General features: G+C 43.4%; 1 protein-coding gene across 2 annotated transcripts; it reads right to left on the bottom strand.

Moving 5' to 3' along the window:
- Positions 1 to 800: 800 nt before the first annotated feature.
- On the bottom strand, positions 801 to 17,960 carry LOC115147128 (RING finger protein 122-like). 2 transcript variants are annotated; one of them, XM_029689145.2, is made up of 6 exons: positions 17,391 to 17,960; positions 15,861 to 16,046; positions 3,288 to 3,333; positions 2,866 to 2,907; positions 2,011 to 2,090; positions 801 to 1,876 (listed from the first exon to the last, which is right to left on the bottom strand). In XM_029689145.2, the coding sequence occupies exons 2-6, from the start codon at positions 15,968 to 15,970 to the stop codon at positions 1,762 to 1,764; spliced, it is 393 nt and encodes a 130-aa protein (XP_029545005.1). In that variant the 5' UTR covers positions 15,971 to 16,046; positions 17,391 to 17,960; the 3' UTR covers positions 801 to 1,761. The 2 variants fall into 2 exon arrangements, with proteins under 2 accessions (XP_029545005.1, XP_029545004.1); XM_029689144.2 differs by having other exon boundaries at positions 2,011 to 2,093; positions 17,391 to 17,943.
- Positions 17,961 to 26,338: the final 8,378 nt, after the last annotated feature.

The raw sequence follows: 26,338 nt of genomic DNA on the forward strand, positions 1-26,338 counted from the left end.
TAGTCTAGTGACCGCTTCAGGCTTCATGGTGAGGGCAGAGACATACTGGCCCTCTAGTGACTATAGTCTAGTGACCCTTCCAGGCTTCATGATGAGGGCAGAGACAGACTGGCCCTCTAGTGACTATAGTCTAGTGACCGCTTCAGGCTTCATGGTGAGGGCAGAGACAGACTGGCCCTCTAGTGACTATAGTCTAGTGACCCTTCCAGGCTTCATGGTGAGGGCAGAGACAGACTGGCCCTCTAGTGACTATAGTCTAGTGACCGCTTCAGGCTTCATGGTGAGGGCAGAGACAGACTGGCCCTCTAGTGACTATAGTCTAGTGACCCTTCCAGGCTTCATGGTGTAACTGTTCGTATGAGGGCAGTCCATAATAACACTCTGTGATGAAGAGATGGATGGTGTTGAGAAGTGACCCCTGAAACATTCACAGGAGCACAAACATGGCAACTGAAACAGGACTGTAAAATAATTCCAATACTTAAAAAATATACCCTTTCAACCTCTTTTACTAAATATTCACACATCTGACCTGACTGTATTGACGGAAGCTATGTGGTGGAACGTCTTCTACCCATCCTGTAAGGTCAGTGATTACTTTGCGGAAGGGAGGGTGGAAGTGGTTGAAGTAGTGGGTCATGGCCCATGTCGTATCTCAGAGCCAGAGGTGAGAGGTTGTTTAAGGCAGGTGAGGTGTGTTTCTATTCCTTCTGGCTCTACATACACAGTAGAGGACTGTTTGTTCACACACCACAAACATGGTAGGACATGGTAGGACATAGAACAAATCAGGACCCATAGACCTTTTCTCATATTTACTAAAGCAGATATTGTCTTATGATTTCCATTTCAATAGAAAAATCTTTGCGATGTTCACGTAGGGACTGTCGACTTAGCTATTGGGCTTCAGTTCAGTTTACCATGCAGAAAGGAATGCGTCTGAATCTCTCTTCATTCTCAATACAATAAACTGCAAAGGCTTGTTTGGCAAATCTATAGGAAATACTGGTCAGAATAAATACACTGTCGTTGTCGGTTCCTCCTACAGGTCAAAACAGGAGTGTGTCACACCCACTTAATATAAGCAGGATGCAGATCTGACAGACGCGCACACACACACACACACACACACACACACACACACACAGTGTAGTCAGCAGGAAACGTGTCACAATAATAATACATGTATGTCATCATCCCCAGGGTGCAACATACTGGATGTTGCAGATAGAAATGGCACAAATAGAGTTGACATGATTCCTCACCCTATATTTCAGAGAGGCATGTCTGTTCTACATCATATTTTTTTATCTGGGCGTTCGGCAATGTGGCCCATGAGTTACCTGAAGTTCTCCCTCAACAGGTAGCCCCTCGTCCAGACAGTGACTGAGGGTTGAGAGGGACATTTTAGTCCCAGAGTTTGGTTTGGGAATCCTGCACTCATTCCTGAAACTGGTTGAGTGAGCACTGTAGAGGTTTGGGCAGTCAGTCATTAAATGACTGACTCCACTTGATAAGGTGTAGTATGATATATTACAGTACCCATAATGCTCTGTGTCCCGTCTCATTATCAATACATGAGGGTCTGAAATCTGAATCTTTTTTCTCCATTGTTGTGGTTTTCTCCCTGGACCTTAAGAACAGTTTGTCCGGTAAATTCACTTTAACAACGTGTAGTCTGTTAGACCAGTCTATTCCAACTGTGTTGTCATATCAACATGTCACACCACTCCGTTCCAACTGAATCGCCATGACATTGCGCTACACCAGTTCATCCAGTAGTGTGCCCAGGCTGTGGTGATGTTCATGTGGTCCAGTGATGGGCTTGTTACACATGGGACACACACAGCGCACCTCCAGCCACTTCACCAGGCAACTGCAGGGACAAACAACAATTCAGTGACACATATATACACACACATATGCACGTACAGATACACACGCACACACAGACACACACATCTGACACATACATTCCATCTGCTTGGTGTGAGGTGAGGTGACACTTGCCTCCGGTGAAAGGCATGTTGGCATGGCAACACTCCTAGCTCATCTTTCACTCTGAAGTCCTCCAAGCACACTGCACATGTCTGCTGTGATGGAGAGAAGTAAGAGGGAGAGCAATGGAGAGAGAAAGAGAGAGAAACCAGGGGAGAGAGAGCGAGAGAGAGAAACCAGGGGAGAGATAGAAAGAGAGAGAAACCAGGGGAGAGAGAGCGAGAGAGAGAAACCAGGGGAGAGAGAGAAACCAGGGGAGAGAGCGAGAGAGAGAAACCAGGGGAGAGAGCGAGAGAGAGAAACCAGGGGAGAGAGAGAAAGAGAGAGAAACCAGGGGAGAGAGAGAAAGAGAGAGAAACCAGGAGAGAGAGCGAGAGAGAGAAACCAGGGGAGAGAGAGAAAGAGAGAGAAACCAGGGGAGAGAGCGAGAGAGAGAAACCAGGGGAGAGAGCGAGAGAGAGAAACCAGGGGAGAGATAGAAAGAGAGAGAAACCAGGGGAGAGAGCGCGAGAGAGAGAAACCAGGGGAGAGATAGAAAGAGAGAGAAACCAGGGGAGAGAGAGCGAGAGAGAGAAACCAGGGGAGAGAGAGAAAGAGAGAGAAACCAGGGGAGAGAGCGCGAGAGAGAGAAACCAGGGGAGAGAGAGAAACCAGGGGAGAGAGCGAGAGAGAGAAACCAGGGGAGAGAGCGAGAGAGAGAAACCAGGGGAGAGAGAGAAAGAGAGAAACCAGGGGAGAGAGAGAAAGAGAGAGAAACCAGGGGAGAGAGCGAGAGAGAGAAACCAGGGGAGAGAGAGAAGGTGGTTGGAGAGTGTAAAAACAGTGCACTAAACAGAAGCATAATGGAAAGAAGAATAACAAACTTACCCCGTGCAGATTCAGTTTCTTTGTATCCCCTTTGAAAACCACCTGTGAAAAAGCATCAGTGATCACCGCTAGAGTTGTGAGACAAACATGGAATGAAACAGGTTTTCTATTCACAAGATGGAGGAGTGTTTAAAAGATCATTGGAATGGTTTTTCTCTCAACACTAGGGGGCCGGAGACACTGTGAGGATTGATGTGGGACGGTCTTCATTGCAGTTCCAATATATTTCTGTAATGTATTCCTGAGATTTTAAACAACTCTTCAGGCATTGTGCTTCTGATTATATGTAATTACATAATATATATATTACAGACGTGTCATGAAGTAATTGTGTTATACGTGCAGTGTGTTGAACATGACTGACTTATAGAAGACAGACTTCAGGAACGTGACTTTTTTTGTGGTGTTGTGACGTGACTTACCGCTTTGTATCCAAACCTCTCTCGCCGAGCCTGGCGCCTTAGTTTACTGGGAGGAGAAAGAGAGGAGAGACTTTTTTTAGTACAACTGAGTAAGAAGACAGGCAGACAGAGGGACAGACAGTGGGTTCTTCAATGCACCTGTCTGTAATCACCCTAGAGGTACATAAACTGAAACGATTGGCCCTAGTCAAAATTGTATTTTTACTTTTAAAGTGCACTGATCGCCAAATAATAATTCTGTGTAAAAATGACCATATACGGTAGCCCGTTTTCACCAACCAGATGTAATAAAGGGACTCGTGCCCGCTGTGCCCACTCAGTTTCAATGGGCATAATGCCTCTGCTTTCCTCTCCTCTCTGCCACTTTGAAAGGACCACATTGTGGAGCAAAGATGGTCATACCCCAGACACAGTGCTGTGTTGTTCACACTGAACACAATCTCACTTCATTAAGGCTCAATAACCCTTCAGACCCAGAGCAGTCTCCAGTTACCACTGTGGTATATCCTCAATCTCACTTCATTAAGGCTCAATAACCCTTCAGACCCAGAGCAGTCTCCATTTACCACTGTGGTATATCCTCAATCTCACTTCATTAAGGCTCAATAACCCTTCAGACCCAGAGCAGTCTCCAGTTACCACTGTGGTATATCCTCAATCTCACTTCATTAAGGCTCAATAACCCTTCAGACCCAGAGCAGTCTCCATTTACCACTGTGGTATATCCTCAATATCACTTCATTAAGGCTCAATAACCCTTCAGACCCAGAGCAGTCTCCATTTACCACTGTGGTATATCCTCAATCTCACTTCATTAAGGCTCAATAACCCTTCAGACCCAGAGCAGTCTCCATTTACCACTGTGGTATATCCTCAATAACCCTTCAGACCCAGAGCAGTCTCCAGTTACCACTGTGGTATATCCTCAATAACCCTTCAGACCCAGAGCAGTCTCCATTTACCACTGTGGTATATCCTCAATAACCCTTCAGACCCAGAGCAGTCTCCAGTTACCACTGTGGTATATCCTCAATAACCCTTCAGACCCAGAGCAGTCTCCAGTTACCACTGTGGTATTTCCTCAATAACCCTTCAGACCCAGAGCAGTCTCCAGTTACCACTGTGGTATATCCTCAATAACCCTTCAGACCCAGAGCAGTCTCCAGTTACCACTGTGGTATATCCTCAATAACCCTTCAGACCCAGAGCAGTCTCCATTTACCACTGTGGTATATCCTCAATAACCCTTCAGACCCAGAGCAGTCTCCATTTACCACTGTGGTATATCCTCAATCTCACTTCATTAAGGCTCTATAACCCTTCAGACCCAGAGCAGTCTCCAGTTACCACTGTGGTATATCCTCAATCTCACTTCATTAAGGCTCTATAACCCTTCAGACCCAGAGCAGTCTCCAGTTACCACTGTGGTATATCCTCAATCTCACTTCATTAAGGCTCAATAACCCTTCAGACCCAGAGCAGTCTCCAGTTACCACTGTGGTATATCCTCAATCTCACTTCATTAAGGCTCAATAACCCTTCAGACCCAGAGCAGTCTCCATTTACCACTGTGGTATATCCTCAATCTCACTTCATTAAGGCTCTATAACCCTTCAGACCCAGAGCAGTCTCCAGTTACCACTGTGGTATATCCTCAATATCACTTCATTAAGGCTCAATAACCCTTCAGACCCAGAGCAGTCTCCAGTTACCACTGTGGTATATCCTCAATCTCACTTCATTAAGGCTCTATAACCCTTCAGACCCAGAGCAGTCTCCAGTTACCACTGTGGTATATCCTCAATCTCACTTCATTAAGGCTCTATAACCCTTCAGACCCAGAGCAGTCTCCAGTTACCACTGTGGTATATCCTCAATATCACTTCATTAAGGCTTATGACCCTTCAGACCCAGAGCAGTCTCCATTTACCACTGTGGTATATCCTCAATCTCACTTCATTAAGGCTTATGACCCTTCAGACCCAGAGCAGTCTCCAGTTACCACTGTGGTATATCCTCAATCTCACTTCATTAAGGCTTATGACCCTTCAGACCCAGAGCAGTCTCCAGTTACCACTGTGGTATATCCTCAATCTCACTTCATTAAGGCTTATGACCCTTCAGACCCAGAGCAGTCTCCATTTACCACTGTGGTATATCCTCAATCTCACTTCATTAAGGCTCAATAACCCTTCAGACCCAGAGCAGTCTCCAGTTACCACTGTGGTATATCCTCAATCTCACTTCATTAAGGCTCAATAACCCTTCAGACCCAGAGCAGTCTCCAGTTACCACTGTGGTATATCCTCAATCTCACTTCATTAAGGCTCAATAACCCTTCAGACCCAGAGCAGTCTCCAGTTACCACTGTGGTATATCCTCAATCTCACTTCATTAAGGCTCAATAACCCTTCAGACCCAGAGCAGTCTCCATTTACCACTGTGGTATATCCTCAATCTCACTTCATTAAGGCTCAATAACCCTTCAGACCCAGAGCAGTCTCCAGTTACCACTGTGGTATATCCTCAATCTCACTTCATTAAGGCTCAATAACCCTTCAGACCCAGAGCAGTCTCCAGTTACCACTGTGGTATATCCTCAATCTCACTTCATTAAGGCTCAATAACCCTTCAGACCCAGAGCAGTCTCCAGTTACCACTGTGGTATATCCTCAATCTCACTTCATTAAGGCTCAATAACCCTTCAGACCCAGAGCAGTCTCCAGTTACCACTGTGGTATATCCTCAATCTCACTTCATTAAGGCTCAATAACCCTTCAGACCCAGAGCAGTCTCCAGTTACCACTGTGGTATATCCTCAATCTCACTTCATTAAGGCTCAATAACCCTTCAGACCCAGAGCAGTCTCCAGTTACCACTGTGGTATATCCTCAATCTCACTTCATTAAGGCTCAATAACCCTTCAGACCCAGAGCAGTCTCCAGTTACCACTGTGGTATATCCTCAATCTCACTTCATTAAGGCTCAATAACCCTTCAGACCCAGAGCAGTCTCCAGTTACCACTGTGGTATATCCTCAATCTCACTTCATTAAGGCTCAATAACCCTTCAGACCCAGAGCAGTCTCCAGTTACCACTGTGGTATATCCTCAATCTCACTTCATTAAGGCTCAATAACCCTTCAGACCCAGAGCAGTCTCCATTTACCACTGTGGTATATCCTCAATCTCACTTCATTAAGGCTCAATAACCCTTCAGACCCAGAGCAGTCTCCAGTTACCACTGTGGTATATCCTCAATCTCACTTCATTAAGGCTCAATAACCCTTCAGACCCAGAGCAGTCTCCATTTACCACTGTGGTATATCCTCAATCTCACTTCATTAAGGCTCAATAACCCTTCAGACCCAGAGCAGTCTCCAGTTACCACTGTGGTATATCCTCAATCTCACTTCATTAAGGCTCAATAACCCTTCAGACCCAGAGCAGTCTCCATTTACCACTGTGGTATATCCTCAATCTCACATCATTAATTATCCTCTTTGTCACAACACGGATGAAAATAATAGACATTTCATGTCTTAAAATGTGTATGTGTGTGTTTTGTTTGTGTGAGTGTGTGTGAATGTGCATTTGTCTACTGTGTGTGTTTGTATAAGTGTGTGTAGGGCCCTATTAAATCAGTTTTATTTTTGATTCCGTTTAGTTTTTCCCCAAATTCTGTTTTCTCCATTTAGTTATTTCAGGTTTGCATTTTCCAGTTTTTCTTAGTTTTTTGCTCTCAAATTCACACTTTTTAAAACCATCCAATTTAGTTGTTTTGTGAGTCCACAACAATGCTTAAACCACATCAGGAGACCACTTTTTTGAGGTCTGCGATAAATAGAGAAATTTAGATTTTTGTGTGTAGTTACCCTTTAATTACAGCATGCAACTAGCAAGAGGCTGTTGTCTAGTGTTGTTTTTTTTTGTGATGGTAGAGTTTGCAAAATAAATACCCACTGGATTCATGCAAATAATAATGTTATAATTCTGCCAGGTAAGCATAGGTTACTTTGTAGTTAACATTTGATTGAGAAGGTTTTGAGGAAAGGCACATTTCTATCTACCAGAAGACTTTTCATTAGCATCATTGCTAAAGGCTACACAATGTGGTAGACACGCGCACCACACATTCACAGACCAGAGCAATTCTCGGAAATACAAATCACTATTTATAGTCTTATGATAAACTTGGGCAAATTAATTCATTTTCAATACATTTAGTTGAAGCCTTACTAAGTTGAATACATTTTTGAATATTGTCGAATTACGTTTTAATGTCAGGATTCCGTGATCCCGGCCGCGTTCTCTGCATCGCAGATTTTATAGGGCCCTATGTTTACTTCCAACCGCGGGGCTGCTGCCTGAGGCCTTAAATAGACTCAGGGACAAACCAGGCTGATAATCATCTGCAGCTGATTGTTTGAGTTGGGAAATACTTAAGGACAGAGGAAACAGAGGGACGGGTGAGGAGTCCCCCATGACAACAATAGCCTGGACCTGATTCTAAAGAGCTTTTTAGAGAAGCCTTAGTCACAGTTACAGTAATAACAGTCACACAAACACACTCATGCAAACACATTTTGGACATTTCAAGATCCATGGGGATCTACACTGAACAAAAATATAAACGCAACATGTAAACAATTTCTAAGATTTTACTGAGTTACATTTCATATAAGGAAATCTATGGATTTCACATGACTGGGAATACAGATTTTGTTGGTCACAGATACCTTTAAAAAAAAGGTAGTGGCATGGATCAGAAAACCAGTCAGTATCTGGTGTGGATCAGAAAACCAGTCAGTATCTGGTGTGGATCAGAAAACCAGTCAGTATCTGGTGTGGATCAGAAAACCAGTCAGTATCTGGTGTGGATCAGAAAACCAGTCAGTATCTGGTGTGGATCAGAAAACCAGTCAGTATCTGGTGTGGATCAGAAAACCAGTCAGTATCTGGTGTGGATCAGAAAACCAGTCAGTATCTGGTGTGGATCAGAAAACCAGTCAGTATCTGGTGTGGATCAGAAAACCAGTCAGTATCTGGTGTGGATCAGAAAACCAGTCAGTATCTGGTGTGGATCAGAAAACCAGTCAGTATCTGGTGTGGATCAGAAAACCAGTCAGTATCTGGTGTGGATCAGAAAACCAGTCAGTATCTGGTGTGGATCAGAAAACCAGTCAGTATCTGGTGTGGATCAGAAAACCAGTCAGTATCTGGTGTGGATCAGAAAACCAGTCAGTATCTGGTGTGGATCAGAAAACCAGTCAGTATCTGGCATGGATCAGAAAACCAGTCAGTATCTGGCGTGGATCAGAAAACCAGTCAGTATCTGGTGTGGATCAGAAAACCAGTCAGTATCTGGCGTGGATCAGAAAACCAGTCAGTATCTGGTGTGGATCAGAAAACCAGTCAGTATCTGGTGTGGATCAGAAAACCAGTCAGTATCTGGCATGGATCAGAAAACCAGTCAGTATCTGGTGTGGATCAGAAAACCAGTCAGTATCTGGTGTGGATCAGAAAACCAGTCAGTATCTGGTGTGGATCAGAAAACCAGTCAGTATCTGGTGTGGATCAGAAAACCAGTCAGTATCTGGTGTGGATCAGAAAACCAGTCAGTATCTGGTGTGGATCAGAAAACCAGTCAGTATCTGGTGTGGATCAGAAAACCAGTCAGTATCTGGTGTGGATCAGAAAACCAGTCAGTATCTGGTGTGGATCAGAAAACCAGTCAGTATCTGGTGTGGATCAGAAAACCAGTCAGTATCTGGTGTGGATCAGAAAACCAGTCAGTATCTGGTGTGGATCAGAAAACCAGTCAGTATCTGGTGTGGATCAGAAAACCAGTCAGTATCTGGTGTGGATCAGAAAACCAGTCAGTATCTGGTGTGGATCAGAAAACCAGTCAGTATCTGGTGTGGATCAGAAAACCAGTCAGTATCTGGTGTGACCACCATCTGACTCATGCAGCGCGACGCATCTCCTTCACATAGAGTTGATCAGGCTGTTGTTTGTGGCCTGTGGAATGTTGTCCCACTCCTCTTCAATGGCTGAGTTGTTACATATCGGTGGGAACTGGAACACTGTCGCACATGTCAATCCAGAGCATCCCAAACATGCTCAATGGGTGACATGTCTGGTGAGTATACAGGCCATGGAAGAACTGGGACATTTTCAGCTTCCAGGAATTGTGTAGAGATCCTTGCGACATGGGCCTGTGCATTATCATGCTGAAACATGAGGTGATAGCGGTGGATGAATGGCATGATAATGGGCCTCAGGGTCTCATCACGGTATCTCTATGCATTCAAATTGTCATCAATAAAATGCAATTGTGCTCGTTGTCCGTAGCTTATGTCTGCCCATACCATAACCCCACCACCACCACCATGGGGCACTCTGTTCACGACATTGACATCAGCAAACCGCTCGTCCACACGACGCCATACACACTGTCTGCCATCTGCCTGGTACAGTTGAAACCAGGATTCATCCATGAAGAGCACACTTCTCCAGTGTGACAATGGTCATCAAAGGTGAGCATTTACCCACTGAAGTCGGTTACAATGCCGAACTGCAGTCAGGTCAAGACCCTGGTGAGGAAGATGAGCACTCAGATGAGCTTCCCTAAGATGGTTTCTGACAGTTTGTGCAGAAATTATTTGATTGTGTAAACCTACAGTTTCAACAGCTGTCCGGGTGGCTGGTCTCAGACAATCCTGCAGTGAAGAAGCCTGATGTGGTCTGATGTTGTGAGGCCGATTAGACGTACTGCCAAATTCTCTAAAACAACGTTGGAAGTGGCTTATGGTAGAGAACTGAACAACCAATTATCTGGCAACAGCTCTGGTGAACATTCCTGCAGTCAGCATGCCAATTGCACACTCTCTCAAAACTTGAGACATCTGTGGCATTGTGATGTGTGACAAAACTGCACATTTTAGAGTGGTCTATTATTGTCCCCAGCACAAGGTGCACCTGTGTAATGCTCATGCCGTTTAATCAGTTTCTTGATATGCCACACCTGTCAGATGGATGGATTTGATAACAAAACGATACCACGGTAAAAAAAAGTAGGCATATCAGCCAAAGTCACAGAATGGCACTTGATCCAGAATGAGAAACTCAGCTCTATTCAATCACTGGGCATCTTTTGAGTTCAATTTCATTACGTTTTAAATGTTTTACGTCAGTATTTTTTGATCGTCAGTATTTATGCTTCAATGCATACTGCATACTTTAATTAACCAATTATTCAATCATGTTATCAATTTGAATTTGTCTTTACCAATCAAACGACATAACAACATAATGATTATAGTGTATTTGAATGGTAAATCTCTATTGATAAACTGGTAAAATCAAAGATGTACCCTATTGGCCTATTCCACCTCAAAACGCATTAAGAAAGAGTATGTCGGCACCCACCGTCTCATATTGTTCTGAAATCATTTCTGTAGTTAGAAACTGATAAGATTATCATTCCTGAAACATTCAATTTTAATTTACAAGATTTATATATCAAAAGTGTTGGAAAAACTTGTCAATAATCAACTGACTGGCTTTCTTGATGCCTATAGTATTCTCTCGGGTATGCAAACCGGTTTCCGCTCAGGATAAGGATGGGTCACTGCAACCTTAAAGGTCCTCAATGATGTCACCATTGCCCTTGATTCTAAGCAATATTGTGCTGCTATTTTTATTGACTTGGCCAAAGCTTTTGATAAGGTAGACCATTCCATTCTTGTGGGTCGGGCTAAGGAGTATTGGTGTCTCTGAGGGGTCTTCGTGCTGGTTTGCTAATTACCTCTCTCAAAGAATGCAGTCAGAAAATCAGCTGTCTCAGCCACTGCCTATCAGCAAGGGAGTACCCCAAGGCTCGATCCTAGGCCCCACGCCCTTCTCAATTTACATCAACAACATAGCTCAGGCAGTAGGAAGCTCTCTCATCCATTTATATGCAGATGATACAGTTAGCTGGCCCCTCCCGGGATTTTGTGGTAAATGCTCTACAACAAAGCTTTCTTAGTGTCAAACAAGCTTTCACTACGCTTAACCTTGTTCTGAAAACCTCCAAAACAAAGGTCATGTGGTTTGGTAAAAAGAACTTGAGGTAGTCACCTCATACAAGTACTTGGGAGTATGGCTAGACGGTGCACTGTCGTTCTCTCAGCACATATTAAAGCTGCAGGCTAAAGTTAAATCTAGACTTGGTTTTCGTAATCACTCCTCTTTCACCCCATCTGCCAAACTAACCCTGATTCAGATGACCATTACATTTACATTTAAGTCATTTAGCAGACGCTCTTATCCAGAGCGACTTACAAATTGGTGCATTCACCTTATGACATCCAGTGGAGCAGCCACTTTACAATAGTGCATCTAAATCTTTTAAGGGGGGGGGGTGAGAAGGATTACTTTATCCTATCCTAGGTATTCCTTAAAGAGGTGGGGTTTCAGGTGTCTCCGGAAGGTGGTGATTGACTCCGCTGTCCTGGCCATCCTGCCCATGTTAGATTACGGAGACATCATTTATAGATCGGCAGGTAAGGGTTCTCTCGAGCGGCTAGATGTTCTTTACCGTTCTTTACCATTCGGCTACCAATGCTCCTTATAGGACACATCCCTGCACTCTATACTCCTCTGTAAACTGGTAATCTCTGCATACCTGTTGCAAGATCCACTGGTTGATGCTTATTTATAAAACCTTCTTAGGCCTCCCTTCCCCTATCTGAGATATCTACTGCAGCCCACATCCTCCTTCTGCCAGTCACATAAATGTTCCCAAAGCACACACATCCCTGGGTCGCTCCTCTTTTCAGTTCGCTGCAGCTAGCGACTGGAACGAGCTGCAACAAACACTCAAACCCGACAGTCTCTTCATTCAAAGACTCAATCATGGACACTCTTACTGACAGTTGTGGCTGCTTTGTTGTCTCTACCTTCTTGCCCTTTGTGCTGCTGTCTGTGCCCAATAATGTTTGTACCCTGTTTTGTGCTGCTACCATGTTGTTGTTATGTTGTGTTGCTACCATGCTGTGTTGTCATGTGTTTCTGCCTTGCAATGTTGTTGTCTTTATGTAGCGTTGTGTTGTCTCTCTTGTTGTGATGTGTGTTTTGTCCTATATTTATTTGTACAGTCGTGGCCAAAAGTTTTGAGAATGACACAAATATTAATTTTCACAAAGTCTGCTGACTCAGTTTGTATGATGGCAATAGGCATATACTCCAGAATGTTATGAAGAGTGATCAGATTAATTGCGATTAATTGCAAAGTCCCTCTTTGCCATGCAAATGAACTGATTCCCCACAAAAGTCCAGCAAGCGCCAGGACCGGGGCACCACCAGCACAGAGCTTGCTCAGGAATGGCAGCAGGCAGGTGTGAGTGCATCAGCACGCACAGTGAGGCGAAGACTTTTGGAGGATGGCCTGGTGTCAAGAAGGGCAGCAAAGAAGCCACTTCTCTCCAGGAAAAACATCAGGGACAGACTGATATTCTGCAAAAGGTACAGGGATTGGACTGCTGAGGACTGGGGTAAAGTAATTTTCTCTGATGAATCCCCTTTCCAATTGTTTGGGGCATCTGGAAAAAAGCTTGTCCGGAGAAGACAAGGTGAGCGCTACCATCAGTCCTGTGTCATGCCAACAGTAAAGCATCCTGAGACCATTCATGTGTGGGGTTGCTTCTCAGCCAAGGGAGTGGGCTCACTCACAATTTTGCCTAAGAACACAGCCATGAATAAAGAATGGTACCAACACATCCTCCGAGAGCAACTTCTCCCAACCATCCAGGAACAGTTTGGTGACGAACAATGCCTTTTCCAGCATGATGGAGCACCTTCCCATAAGGCAAAAGTGATAATCCCATTGAGAACTTGTGGTCAATCCTCAAGATTGACCACGAAAAATCCACATATTCTGACAAACTCCAAGCATTGATTATGCAAGAATGGGCTGTCATCAGTCAGGATGTGGCCCAGAAGTTAATTGACAGCATGCCAGGGCGGATTGCAGAGGTCTTGAAAAAGAAGGGTCAACACTGCAAATATTGACTCTTTTGCATCAACTTCATGTAATTGTCAATAAAGGCCTTTGACACTTATGAAATGCTTGTAATTATACTTCAGTATTCCATAGTAACATCTGACAAAAATATCTAAAGACACTGAATCAGCAAACTTTGTGGAAATTAATATTTGTGTCTCAAAACTTTTGGCCACGACTGTATTTCTTTTTTTATATTTAATCCCAGGTCCCCGTCCCCGTAGGAGGCCTTTTGCCTTTTGCCTTTTGCTAGGCCATCATTGTAAATAAGAATAAGAAACTGACTTGCCTAGTTAAATAAAACAAATAAAAATATAGTCTTCCATAAATACAGTACCTAACATTCGATTTGGACCATCATTCCTCCTAACGAGTAAGACATGAGGAATCCAATAAAAGTATCAAAAGCCACCCACACCCCATGCCTATCTCACACCAACAACCAGTATACAGTATCAGTTCTCTATATCTGACAAGTATATGCAGCTGCTGCTTGGAGTATTGCTTCTTTATCCTATGTACTGTAACACATTCCATGTGAATCTGGTGTTGTTTTTTTCTCCCTGTTCAGAGAAATTAGCCATTGAAGTCACTTTGAGTTATTGTGCTTATTTTAACTGATTTCATGGTATTGATTTCCATGTGGCATTTATTTCATTTTACTGATCAACAACATTTGCATAGAAGTGGCTTCTTTTAACCAGTAATGACTCATTCATGAGCCAAGATGCGCCTGCCAGAGCCCTCAGCCTCAGCTGCGCTGATAGACAGACTTGATCCGTGAGACACATTTGGCACAATTACTGAGAGTAACCACAATTCTAGTACCCAACCGTTTTTCACATTTTAGTATAAAAAAGGAATGGAAGTTTCGGTATACCGTGCAACACTAGCAGACAGACAGACAGATAGATACAGTGCCTTGCGAAAGTATTCGGCCCCCTTGAACTTTGCGAACTTTTGCCACATTTCAGGCTTCACACATAAAGATATAAAACTGTATTTTGTGAAGAATCAACAACAAGTGGGACATGGAACGACATTTATTGGATATTTCAAACTTTTTTAAAATCAAAAACTGAAAAATTGGGCGTGCAAAATTATTCAGCCCCCTTAAGTTAAAACTTTGTAGCGCCAACTTTTGCTGCGATTACAGCTGTAAGTCGCTTGGGGTATGTCTCTATCAGTTTTGCACATTGAGAGACTGACATTTTTTCCCATTCCTCCTTGCAAAACAGCTCGAGCTCAGTGAGGTTGGATGGAGAGCATTTGTGAACAGCAGTTTTCAGTTCTTTCCACAGATTCTCGATTGGATTCAGGTCTGGACTTTGACTTGGCCATTCTAACACCTGGATATGTTTATTTTTGAACCATTCCATTGTAGATTTTGCTTTATGTTTTGGATCATTGTCTTGTTGGAAGACAAATCTCCGTCCCAGTCTCAGGTCTTTTGCAGACTCCATCAGGTTTTCTTCCAGAATGGTCCTGTATTTGGCTCCATCCATCTTCCCATCAATTTTAACCATCTTCCCTGTCCCTGCTGAAGAAAAGCAGGCCCAAACCATGATGCTGCCACCACCATGTTTGACAGTGGGGATGATGTGTTCAGGGTGATGAGCTGTGTTGCTTTTACGCCAAACATAACGTTTTGCATTGTTGCCAAAAAGTTCAATTTTGGTTTCATCTGACCAGAGCACCTTCTTCCACATGTTTGGTGTGTCTCCCAGGTGGCTTGTGGAAAACTTTAAACAACACTTTTTATGGATATCTTTAAGAAATGGCTTTCTTCTTGCCACTCTTCCATAAAGGCCAGATTTGTGCAATATACGACTGATTGTTGTCCTATGGACAGAGTCTCCCACCTCAGCTGTAGATCTCTGCAGTTCATCCAGAGTGATCATGGGCCTCTTGGCTGCATCTCTGATCAGTCTTCTCCTTGTATGAGCTGAAAGTTTAGAGGGACGGCCAGGTCTTGGTAGATTTGCAGTGGTCTGATACTCCTTCCATTTCAATATTATCGCTTGCACAGTGCTCCTTGGGATGTTTAAAGCTTGGGAAATCTTTTTGTATCCAAATCCGGCTTTAAACTTCTTCACAACAGTATCTCGGACCTGCCTGGTGTGTTCCTTGTTCTTCATGATGCTCTCTGCGCTTTTAACGGACCTCTGAGACTATCACAGTGCAGGTGCATTTATACGGAGACTTGATTACACACAGGTGGATTGTATTTATCATCATTAGTCATTTAGGTCAACATTGGATCATTCAGAGATCCTCACTGAACTTCTGGAGAGAGTTTGCTGCACTGAAAGTAAAGGGGCTGAATAATTTTGCACGCCCAATTTTTCAGTTTTTGATTTGTTAAAAAAGTTTGAAATATCCAATAAATGTCATTCCACTTCATGATTGTGTCCCACTTGTTGTTGATTCTTCACAAAAAATACAGTTTTATATCTTTATGTTTGAAGCCTGAAATGTGCACTGTACTTCAGTTGGCACTGTAAATAGTTGGAGGGATATGTTTACCTGATGAAGTAGCAGCAGATGATGAGGCTGAGGACGAAGACGAAGACTCCGGTCCCGAAGATGACCATGTAGATGTTAAGAGGAAGGTCCTGGAACGCCACGGCAGACATGATCCCTAACTTCTAGCCCCCGACCTGCTGTGACCTCTGATCTTTCCCCTTTGACAGTGAACCAGACACACACTCCCTGGAGGGAGACACACAATGATTTCAGAAAAGCACGTTAAGAATGTTGATTACAAAAAAAGAATGCAAGCACGCAAACAAACGCACAGCACTCACGCCAGAATAACACAACACACGCTAATAGTAAGAAACCCAGCCCGTCTCTGTTGTGGGTGAGGGATAAGACAACAGGCGCTGACAAAGCAGGAAGTGATGCAGTCTGTGGCGAGACACACTGTAGCTCAGGTGCTGTGAAGCTGGCAGGATATGAAGTTGCCAATAGACACTGATCTAAGGGCAGTTTGTATCTAATGTTAGCTGGGATTGGGGGAGGTGAGCTGATCCAAATCTGTGACTATTGTCTATGTAACAGTATTGCTTCCTTCCCTCTCCTCGCCCCAACCTGGGCTCGAACCAGGCACTCTGCACACATCGACAACAGCCACCCACGAAGCACCCACGCTATTAGCGCGCACCACTGCTAACTAGCTAGCCTTTTCACAAGGTTACATCTATATGGGCTTACTGATGCCCTAGTCTTCTGATGTATGACTGTACAGCATGAATACAGAATAGCTGTATTTTCAGGCCCTGGTCCAAGTACAACAACCTGCTCACATGCGTACACACACGCATGCACACGGTACACACTGCCCTAGGTACCCTTGCCAACAGACTGTTTATATTCCTAAACTCTATTGGTCAAGCAGCACATGTTCAGTTGGCTGAGAGAACAGAGATCACACTGCAGGTGTGTGTGTGCGCAGTGTGTGTGTGTGTGTGCTTGTGCGTGCACTCTGAAGCACAGATGTTGGTGTGGGTCACTGTTAGAAGAGCCACTGGATATGAGACTGTGATTTCCAAACACTTCATCCACTTTTTTCCCAAGATAATTTGAAGGCAAATGTATAAGTGTGTGTAATATAAAGTATAGAATCAATAAGTTTACTCTTGTCTGTTGTCTCAATTTACCATAAAACAGACTTGGATATCAAGAACTGTTTGCGCACAAAAGAGAAGTTGCGCACACTGCATACTTACAGTGACGTAAAGTCACCAAGGGACAATGACATTCCATTACTGACGATCATATCATTTATTTTCACCGGAGGATATGTGTCGTCAAAATGTCCAATGTGTTAGTAATAGAAACGATTATATAAAGTGATGCAAGTAGACCTGGTGTTATGAGCGAAATTTGCGCATATCATACAATAAAATTTAAAAAAGTCACATAGTGGTGTCAGCTCATAACTTGTTCTTGCAAAACCATCAAAACAATGCAATATCACACAGTGGTGAAGTTAATCTTTTGAAAAACAAGAAACGTTAACAGAAACAAATGTGTTATGCGTAAAATTCTTACCGTTATAACGAAGAAGGCTCACAGACTGCCCCTCGATGGTAGAACATGTCGATTCTTCATAAACACCCGTGGTTCGTCGTGAATGGATGCGGCTCACAGCTGGACTATACATTCTTCATTCAGTAGGAATTTCTCTCTTTCTCTATGGTCCTTATTTTCCAATGTCCCAACCAAAACAGACATAAAGATGAAAATGTTGCCATGAGGTATACTGCCACTTTTAAAAAAAGACAAAGAAAAAAGTTGACATAGAGATGCAAAAGGAGTCGACCGTGGCTCGTACCTTACCACATCTGTAGGCAATTTTACTTCTGGATTCTACATCTGTTGTTATTTTCGTAACGCGAGAAGTCCTGCCTTGGTATTGTCATACACAACATTAACGTTACAGCTAATTCCGTGAGGGAAGCCTATTCATGTAAGGATCCGCCCCTTTCTTTTTAAATTTTCGCCTAAAATGACATACCCAAATTTAGCTGCCTGTCGTTCATGACCTGAAGCAATTATATGCATATTCGTGATGCCATTTGAAAGGAAACACTTTGAAATTTGTGGAAATGTGAAATGAACATAGGAGAATATATCACATTCGATCTGGTAAAAGATAATACAAAGAAAAAAACATGCAGTTTTTTTTTTGTACCATCATCTTTGAAATGCAAGAGAAAGGCCAATATGTGATTTAGGAATCCATGCGCAATGTAGATTTTGGCCACTAGATGGCAGCAGTGTATGGGCAATGTTTTAGACTGATTCAATGAACCATTGCATTTCTGTTAAAAAAAATATTGTCTCAAGACTGCCCAAATGTGCCTAATTGGTTTATGAATAACATTTCAAGTTCATAACTGTGCACTCTCCTCAAATAATAGCATGGTATTCTTTCACTGTAATAGCTACTGTAAATTGGACAGTGCAGTTAGATTAACAAGAATTGAAGCTTTCTGCTAATATCAGATATGTCTTTGTCATGGGAAATGTTCTTGTTACTTACAACCTCATGCTAATCGCATTAACCTACGTTAGTTCAACCCACCAACCCTGCAGAGGTATAAAGTGGAAACAATTCATTTTCCTCGCCTTCTCTTATCGAGGCAATTTGAGTTGAAAATAATTGTACCAAAATGAAAAGAAATGTAAACGTATAAACATTATTTAAAGCGAAAGTGTAGTTAATGCAAGTTTAAAAAAAAAAAAAGATAAACAAAATATATTGAATGTATGATAATATGAATAATTCAATCCTATTAAAAATGGGTTTGAAATGATTCAGTTCAAATGATTCAGGTCAAATGATTCAGTTCAAATGATTCAGGTCAAATGATTCAGGTCAAATGATTCAGGTCAAATGATTCAGTTCAAATGATTCAGGTCAAATGATTCAGGTCAAATGATTCAGATCAAATGATTCAGGTCAAATGATTCAGGTCAAATGATTCAGGTCAAATGATTCAGGTCAAATGATTCAGTTCAAATGATTCAGGTCAAATGATTCAGGTCAAATGATTCAGGTCAAATGATTCAGTTCAAATGATTCAGGTCAAATGATTCAGATCAAATGATTCAGTTCAAATGATTCAGTTCAAATGATTCAGGTCAAATGATTCAGTTCAAATGATTCAGGTCAAATGATTCAGTTCAAATGATTCAGTTCAAATGATTCAGGTCAAATGAGTCAGTTCAAATGATTCAGGTCAAATGATTCAGTTCAAATGATTCAGGTCATGTTTTGTATATACACCTTGCCTGTTGCAAATCCACCTTATGAAACAGCAGGGACTGTACAGAGACACACACGCACACAGGTACAAGCACACGCACACACATACGGGCGCTAGCACACACACACTCTACACATGTACACTGTAATATTGGTGTATAGTGGTATCATACATTTTGTGTTGCGGATATGTGATGTGACAGTGTTTGCGGTTTTATATTTTGTTTTGTGTGTAATACAAGTGTCTTAATGTGTTTGGACCCCAGGAAGAAGATAGCAGCTAATGGGGATCCCTAATAAAAATATCTGTAAACTTCTGACCCACTGGAATTGTGATACAGTGAATTATAAGTGAAATAATCTGTCTGTAAACAATTGTTGGAAAAATTTACTTGTGTCATAACCAACTTGCCAGAACTGTAGGTTGTTAACAAGAAATTTGTGGAGTGGTTGAAAAACGAGTTTTAATGACTCCAACCTAAGTGTATGTAAACTTCCGACTTCAACTGTATGTACAGCAAAATAGCTAGTTCTCTGCTTTGCTAGCTTAGCTGAACACAGAATGTTAGCGTACTGTTCTTTGAATGGCTAATGGATCCTTCTTGTCGCAACTTTTTGGCTAAAGTTGACTTCTTCAATACCCAATGACGTTCTAAAACTAGACCGTTCAGATCAAACAAACCGTTGCATCGTTTCTCATCTTATGAACTGGGCTTTATTCCGTGCCAGTACACTTGTGTGAATTGAAGTAGCTCGCTAGCCAAAACAATCGTACACCACCACCTACTTTTGGGCTCCCGAGTGGGGCAGCGGACTAAGGTACTGTATCTCAGTGCAAGAGGCGTCAATAAAATGTCCCTGGTTCGGATCCAGGCTGTATCACATTCGGCCGTGGGAGTCCCATTGGCCCGGCATCGTCCAGGTTTGGCCGGGGTAGGCCGTCATTGTAAATAAGAATTTCTGCTTAACTGACTTGCCTATTTAAATAAAGGTTAAATACTGTACTGGAGTGTGAGGCCAGTCATATTCTACCTACATGAAATCCTCTTCATTAGTCCTGTTCCTCTAAGAAAGTGAAATAGATCCCTAAACACCACTTCCCCCCACTTCACCACCCAAACCCCGTCCAGCCTCTTTAACCCTTTCACACAATCTCTCCCTATCTATATCATAATATGAACATAATATCAACACATGCTCCACTGTTTCCTCCACTAAACACTCATCACACAAACCTGTTTAATTTCTCCCTATCATCCGACACGTGGCATTCCAACCTGTGTGTCCAAACCGTAGTCTACTCCACACAACCTCCTCGCACATACTTCCCATACTCCCCACCTCTTCCTTAACTAACTGGTTCACGTGATAAAATTGCCTCCCCTTTACTACTAGAATCCCACTCCCTTTGCCAAAGATCGAGCTCTTTTGCTCGGATCAAGGACTTGACTTACCTGCAGCCCAGCAGGACCTGAATACCTACACCCTCTCTCCTCACCGTACTCGTAGCCACCACATCAGCCTTCTCATTAACCACCACACCCACATGGGCGGGAACCCAGCCAAAGCTCACCACCCCTCCCATCCTCTTCAGTCCCATTAACAGCACCATCATCTCCACAAACAAGTCTCCCCTATCCGACCTGCCCGTCTCCACACCACTCAGCACTGTACCGAATCAGAGCAGATCACCACTCTGAGTGGTTTCACCTCCTCCGCCCATCTCAAACCTATAATCATGGCCATCAACTCAGCCGCATACACTGACACATAATCCGTTAACTGCTTACATGCTCCCACATACCGATGATCTATATATCTCTCCACACACCTTCCTACACTTCGTTTCAATATACTCAACATGTCTCTTTCACGTAAGCCTCTCATCAAACCACATACCGAAATACTTAAACTCAGATATCCTGACCTTATATTTGCAGCCTAACATTTTTACCTCCCTCCTAGAAAACATCATCAAGTAGGACTTGGCCACAGACATCCTAAACCCCCATGTTAGAGACCAATCTTCCACAACTCCCACAGCTTCTTGCATTTCCTCATCACATATTTCACATCCCCACCTCTCTTCCATACAGCCCCATCATCAACATGCAAGGCCACACCCACTCCCTGTCTCATCTCCTTTAATATGTCTTCTATCATCAAGGTGAACAACACCAGACTAACCACATTTCCCTGAGGAGTACAATTGTCCACTTCAAACCACATTGACCCGTATGACTTGATCGAAAAGGAAGTCCATGATCGGGTTATATAGATGTCCCCCAATGCACTCAACATGATCAACCTTCCCAACTTACACTTGTTAGATATCAGCGCGATAGGCCTATAACTGCCCGCCCTAGCAGAATCTTTACCTGGTTTTACAAACGGCAATATCACCACATGTTCCACCCAGCAGGTATCACCCCAGTCCTCCACACCTTATTATACAACCCTGACACTGCTTCCAACACACTGTTCCGGTACATGCTTAAAAGTTGCATAACGGGAGCAGTCTGCATACAGCCCTCTATCACACCGCCTTCTCACGGACTGAAAACGCATCACTCATTGTACAAAACCTGGCAGGAAATCTGACCTGACTGGGAAAATGACTAGCAGTGAATACAGTGGTTCTCGGGTAGGCTAGGGGTGCAGGCTAGGGGTGCAGACTAGGAGTGCAGGCTAGGGGTGCAGGCTAGGGGTGCAGGCTAGGGGTGCAGGCTAGGAGTGCAGGCTAGGGGTGCAGGCTAGGGGTGCAGGCTATGGGTGCAGGCTAGGGGTGCAGGCTAGGGGTGCAGGCTAGGGGTGCAGGCTAGGGGTGCAGGCTAGGGGTGCAGGCTAGGGGTGCAGACTAGGGGTGCAGGCTAGGGGTGCAGGCTAGAGGTGCAAACTAGGGGTGCAGGCTAGGGGTGCAGACTAGGGTGCAGACTAGGGGTGCAGACTAGGGGTGCAGGCTAGGGGTGCAGGCTAGGGGTGCATTAGTGTTACTGTTGCATCACATTGGATAACCACTAGCAACTTATTGGAGCATTTGTACATCAAAAAAATACAAAAAGTGATATATTGTCTTTTTGCGTGGCCTCATCTAAAGTGGGCTATTTCTACTTTAGAAATGTTTAGATTGAAAAGTCAAACAAAAAAAAGCTTTGGCTGAGACTTTCCTTTTGCGAGGGTGGAGACTTTACCGTAATCAATTTCTGACACGTGGACCCAGAATTTAATCCCGCATCTGACCAAATTACACAATATTTTAGTTCTGGGTTAAACGAGATTGGACTGCTCTAGACAGTTTACTTCTTTTTTTGTCAAGACCAGAATGCGAGGGATCTAGTTTCATGTTTCTTTGACGCCTGCTACTTTAGATAACTAGGGAGTGACTTAGAAAAGTCACTGCCAAGAAACACTTACTTTAGCATATTTGGACAAAATACATTTTACTCAGCATAGAGTGTGCCTGAAGCTATACACCACACTGTTACAACAGTGAGACTGTCTTGGAATAGAATATTCAATATATTTTCTTAAACATCCTGTGTATTGTTTGCTTATTGTTTTAAGCATTGATATCCAAGACAGTACAGTATGAAGATGGGCAGAATCTGCTTCTCTGCCAGGCTAGTAGGCTAACTCAAGCTCTGCTGGACATACGTAGGTATTAGCCAGGCTAGTAGGCTAACTCAAGCTCTGCTGGACATACGTAGGTATTAGCCAGGCTAGTAGGCTAACTCAAGCTCTGCTGGACATACGTAGGTATTAGCCAAGCTAGTAGGCTAACTCAAGTCCTGCTGGACATACGTAGGTATTAGCCAAGTGTTATATAAATACTCTAATATAAAGCGTTACTAGCAGACCAAAGCTCTGGTTAAACCGGATGCCCTCAGATAACTCTGGGCCCAGTGTCCTCAGTCAAGTCTAGAGCCTGTGTGCAATAACATGATTATCCGAAGGACACACAGCTGCCATCACGCAAATATACTCCCCTGTAAAACTACAAAGAGCAGCCTGCAACAATAACGAGCTTAGAAGTGCCAAGCTATCTCACTGACATTGAACCCTGCATGCACTCCTGCAAAGACAGGAAACACCTGGGCCTAAAGCAGACATTACCAGTCCCTAAATCTACGCCTCCTTGACACACATACATCTCATGGAGCACTGTACACACACACTCTACCCCCCCTACTGGTCGGGTGCCAAGAGCAAAGGACTTTGCTGTGCACCAATGGGGCCCGCTCTGGCTAGAGCAAAGCCCACCTCCAACTCTTCAGGACCAGTCAGAAGACCAACACGACGAGACTCCACCTACATTATTCTGTGTATACATTCTGCTGTAAACTCTGGCTGAGCAGCCTAATTATTCTGACTCTTCACAGAGTCGCATTGCTTAGGTCCGTGCATGATAAACGGCAGGACAAGATATCTTTGACCAATAAACGGCCTTTTTGATACACCTGATTCCACTCTGTCCAGCGTCGTTGTTTTGCATTCCCTCTCCAGTATGAAACACCAACACAAGCTAGTAGGCTAACTCAAGCCCTGCTGGACATACGTAGGTATTAGCCAGGCTAGTAGGCTAACTCAAGCTCTGCTGGACATACGTAGGTATTAGCCAGGCTAGTAGGCTAACTCAAGCTCTGCTGGACATACGTAGGTATTAGCCAGGCTAGTAGGCTAACTCAAGCTCTGCTGGACATACGTAGGTATTAGCCAGGCTAGTAGGCTAACTCAAGCTCTGCTGGACATACGTAGGTATTAGCCAAGCTAGTAGGCTAACTCAAGCCCTGCTGGACATACGTAGGTTTTAGCCAGGCTAGTAGGCTAACTCAAGCTCTGCTGGACATATGTAGGTATTAGCCAGGCTAGTAGGCTAACTCAAGCTCTGCTGGACATATGTAGGTATTAGCCAGGCTAGTAGGCTAACTCAAGCTCTGCTGGACATATGTAGGTATTAGCCAGGCTAGTAGGCTAACTCAAAGTCCTCCTGACTTCAGAGTCAGGAAAGCCTATTTTGACTTCGGCATGATGCAGCGATAAAGATAATAGTAGTCCGATTTCGCTCCTTTCCCCTCGACGCTGAAGCAACCCCTATGGAAAAACCACATGGAAAATCACGATTCATGATTCACATGGTCATAACCATGTCATAATGTCATTACAGCTGACATAACTTGTCATAACCTGTCATAATGTGGTCATAACACTGTCATGACCCTTATATTTGCACCCATTGTGACATATATTGCGTTATTTTATGGCTGGTTATGACACCTACACAATGGCAATTTTTTTGCGTAAATCTTAGTGGGGCAAGAAAAATACAATAAAAGTGGGATGCATGCCAGCAAAGCCACTGCACTGCACAACACAACACTAAACAATACATGAATTGCACTATAGCGGTGACAAACTGTTAGATCCTACATAAAGCTGTCCCAACAGCAGTAAAAACACCTTACCACTGCTACACCTGGCGGAGCCTTGTCTTGCAGAGAAACACTTCTTTCCACCTTATTTACTGCCTTTTGAAAAACCATAGCTGATATGGCTGACTTGCTTTAACAAATGTGGTTTCTCCTGACAATTATGATGTACAAACTATGGTATACGGGCTAGATAAGAGGCAATCTGTCATTTCGATTAAGACATTGAAGAGCGAGCTAGGACGGACGTAGTCAATATAACTATTTCTTCTGCACGTTTGAAATGTACAGCGACAGAATTCAGAACATGGGCCGTTCTTACAGTGTTCTCCCTGTACACCAAATCAGAACCATAGGATATATAATGGGGGCATATAAGCAGACAATGAAAACTCTTACAACATTTGATGATTACATTTCTCTAAAACAAGTTATAGGCTACATGTGCACCACCAAGTCAGAACAGTAGGTGAAATTAAGAGGGGTAAATAGACCAAATTATTAGAGTGAGGCACATGGGCTACTAACAGCTTACTACACAACATACATTTACTTTCTTACGGTATACATATCTCCCTGGCATATTTATGCAGCAGCATACAAGACATACACCTTGTGCTGCTCACTTGAACAGGAAGGTGGCACGGCGGTCCACTGTGGGCAAATGTTGTCATAAAAGTCTGTCATTCTCTGGATTTATGGTGCTTTCAAAACAACTGGGAACTCCGTTTAAAAAAAAAAATACATTTTCAATTATCATTGTAATTGCACACACATTAATGTCATACATGCACCTACCCCAGTGCTCTGTTGCTGATGACTGGGATAAATGCAGGAGCAGGACAAGACACTCTCTTTTTTGACTGATAACTGACATAAGGGCATGTACATGATAAGCCTATCTGGCTCATATGATTATGATGATCATAATGCTTCTTGAGTGTCATAAGAAAGTATTTACTAAAATAAACTGAGGTAAAAGAATATATAATAATAAAAAAGAGGAAAAGAGAAAGTTTTAAATAATTAAAGAGCAACAATAAAATATCAGTAGCGAGGCTATATACAGGGGGTACTGGTACAGAGTCAATGTGGAGGCTATATACAGGGGGTACTGGTACAGAGTCAATGTGGAGGCTATATACAGGGGGTACTGGTACAGAGTCAATGTGGAGGCTATATACAGGGGTACTGGTACAGAGTCAATGTGGAGGCTATATACAGGGGTACTGGTACAGAGTCAATGTGGAGGCTATATACAGGGGGTACTGGTACAGAGTCAATGTGGAGGCTATATACAGGGGGTACTGGTACATAGTCAATGTGGAGGCTATATACAGGGGGTACTGGTACAGAGTCAATGTGGAGGCTATATACAGGGGGTACTGGTACAGAGTCAATGTGGAGGCTATATACAGGGGGTACTGGTACAGAGTCAATGTGGAGGCTATATACAGGGGGTACTGGTACATAGTCAATGTGGAGGCTATATACAGGGGTACTGGTACAGAGTCAATGTGGAGGCTATATACAGGGGTACTGGTACAGAGTCAATGTGGAGGCTATATACAGGGGTACTGGTACAGAGTCAATGTGGAGGCTATATACAGGGGGTACTGGTACATAGTCAATGTGGAGGCTATATACAGGGGGTACTGGTACAGAGTCAATGTGGAGGCTATATACAGGGGGTACTGGTACATAGTCAATGTGGAGGCTATATACAGGGGGTACTGGTACAGAGTCAATGTGGAGGCTATATACAGGGGTACTGGTACAGAGTCAATGTGGAGGCTATATAC

This window comes from Oncorhynchus nerka, linkage group LG19 (assembly GCF_034236695.1).
Source record: "Oncorhynchus nerka isolate Pitt River linkage group LG19, Oner_Uvic_2.0, whole genome shotgun sequence".
Lineage (NCBI taxonomy): Eukaryota > Metazoa > Chordata > Actinopteri > Salmoniformes > Salmonidae > Oncorhynchus > Oncorhynchus nerka.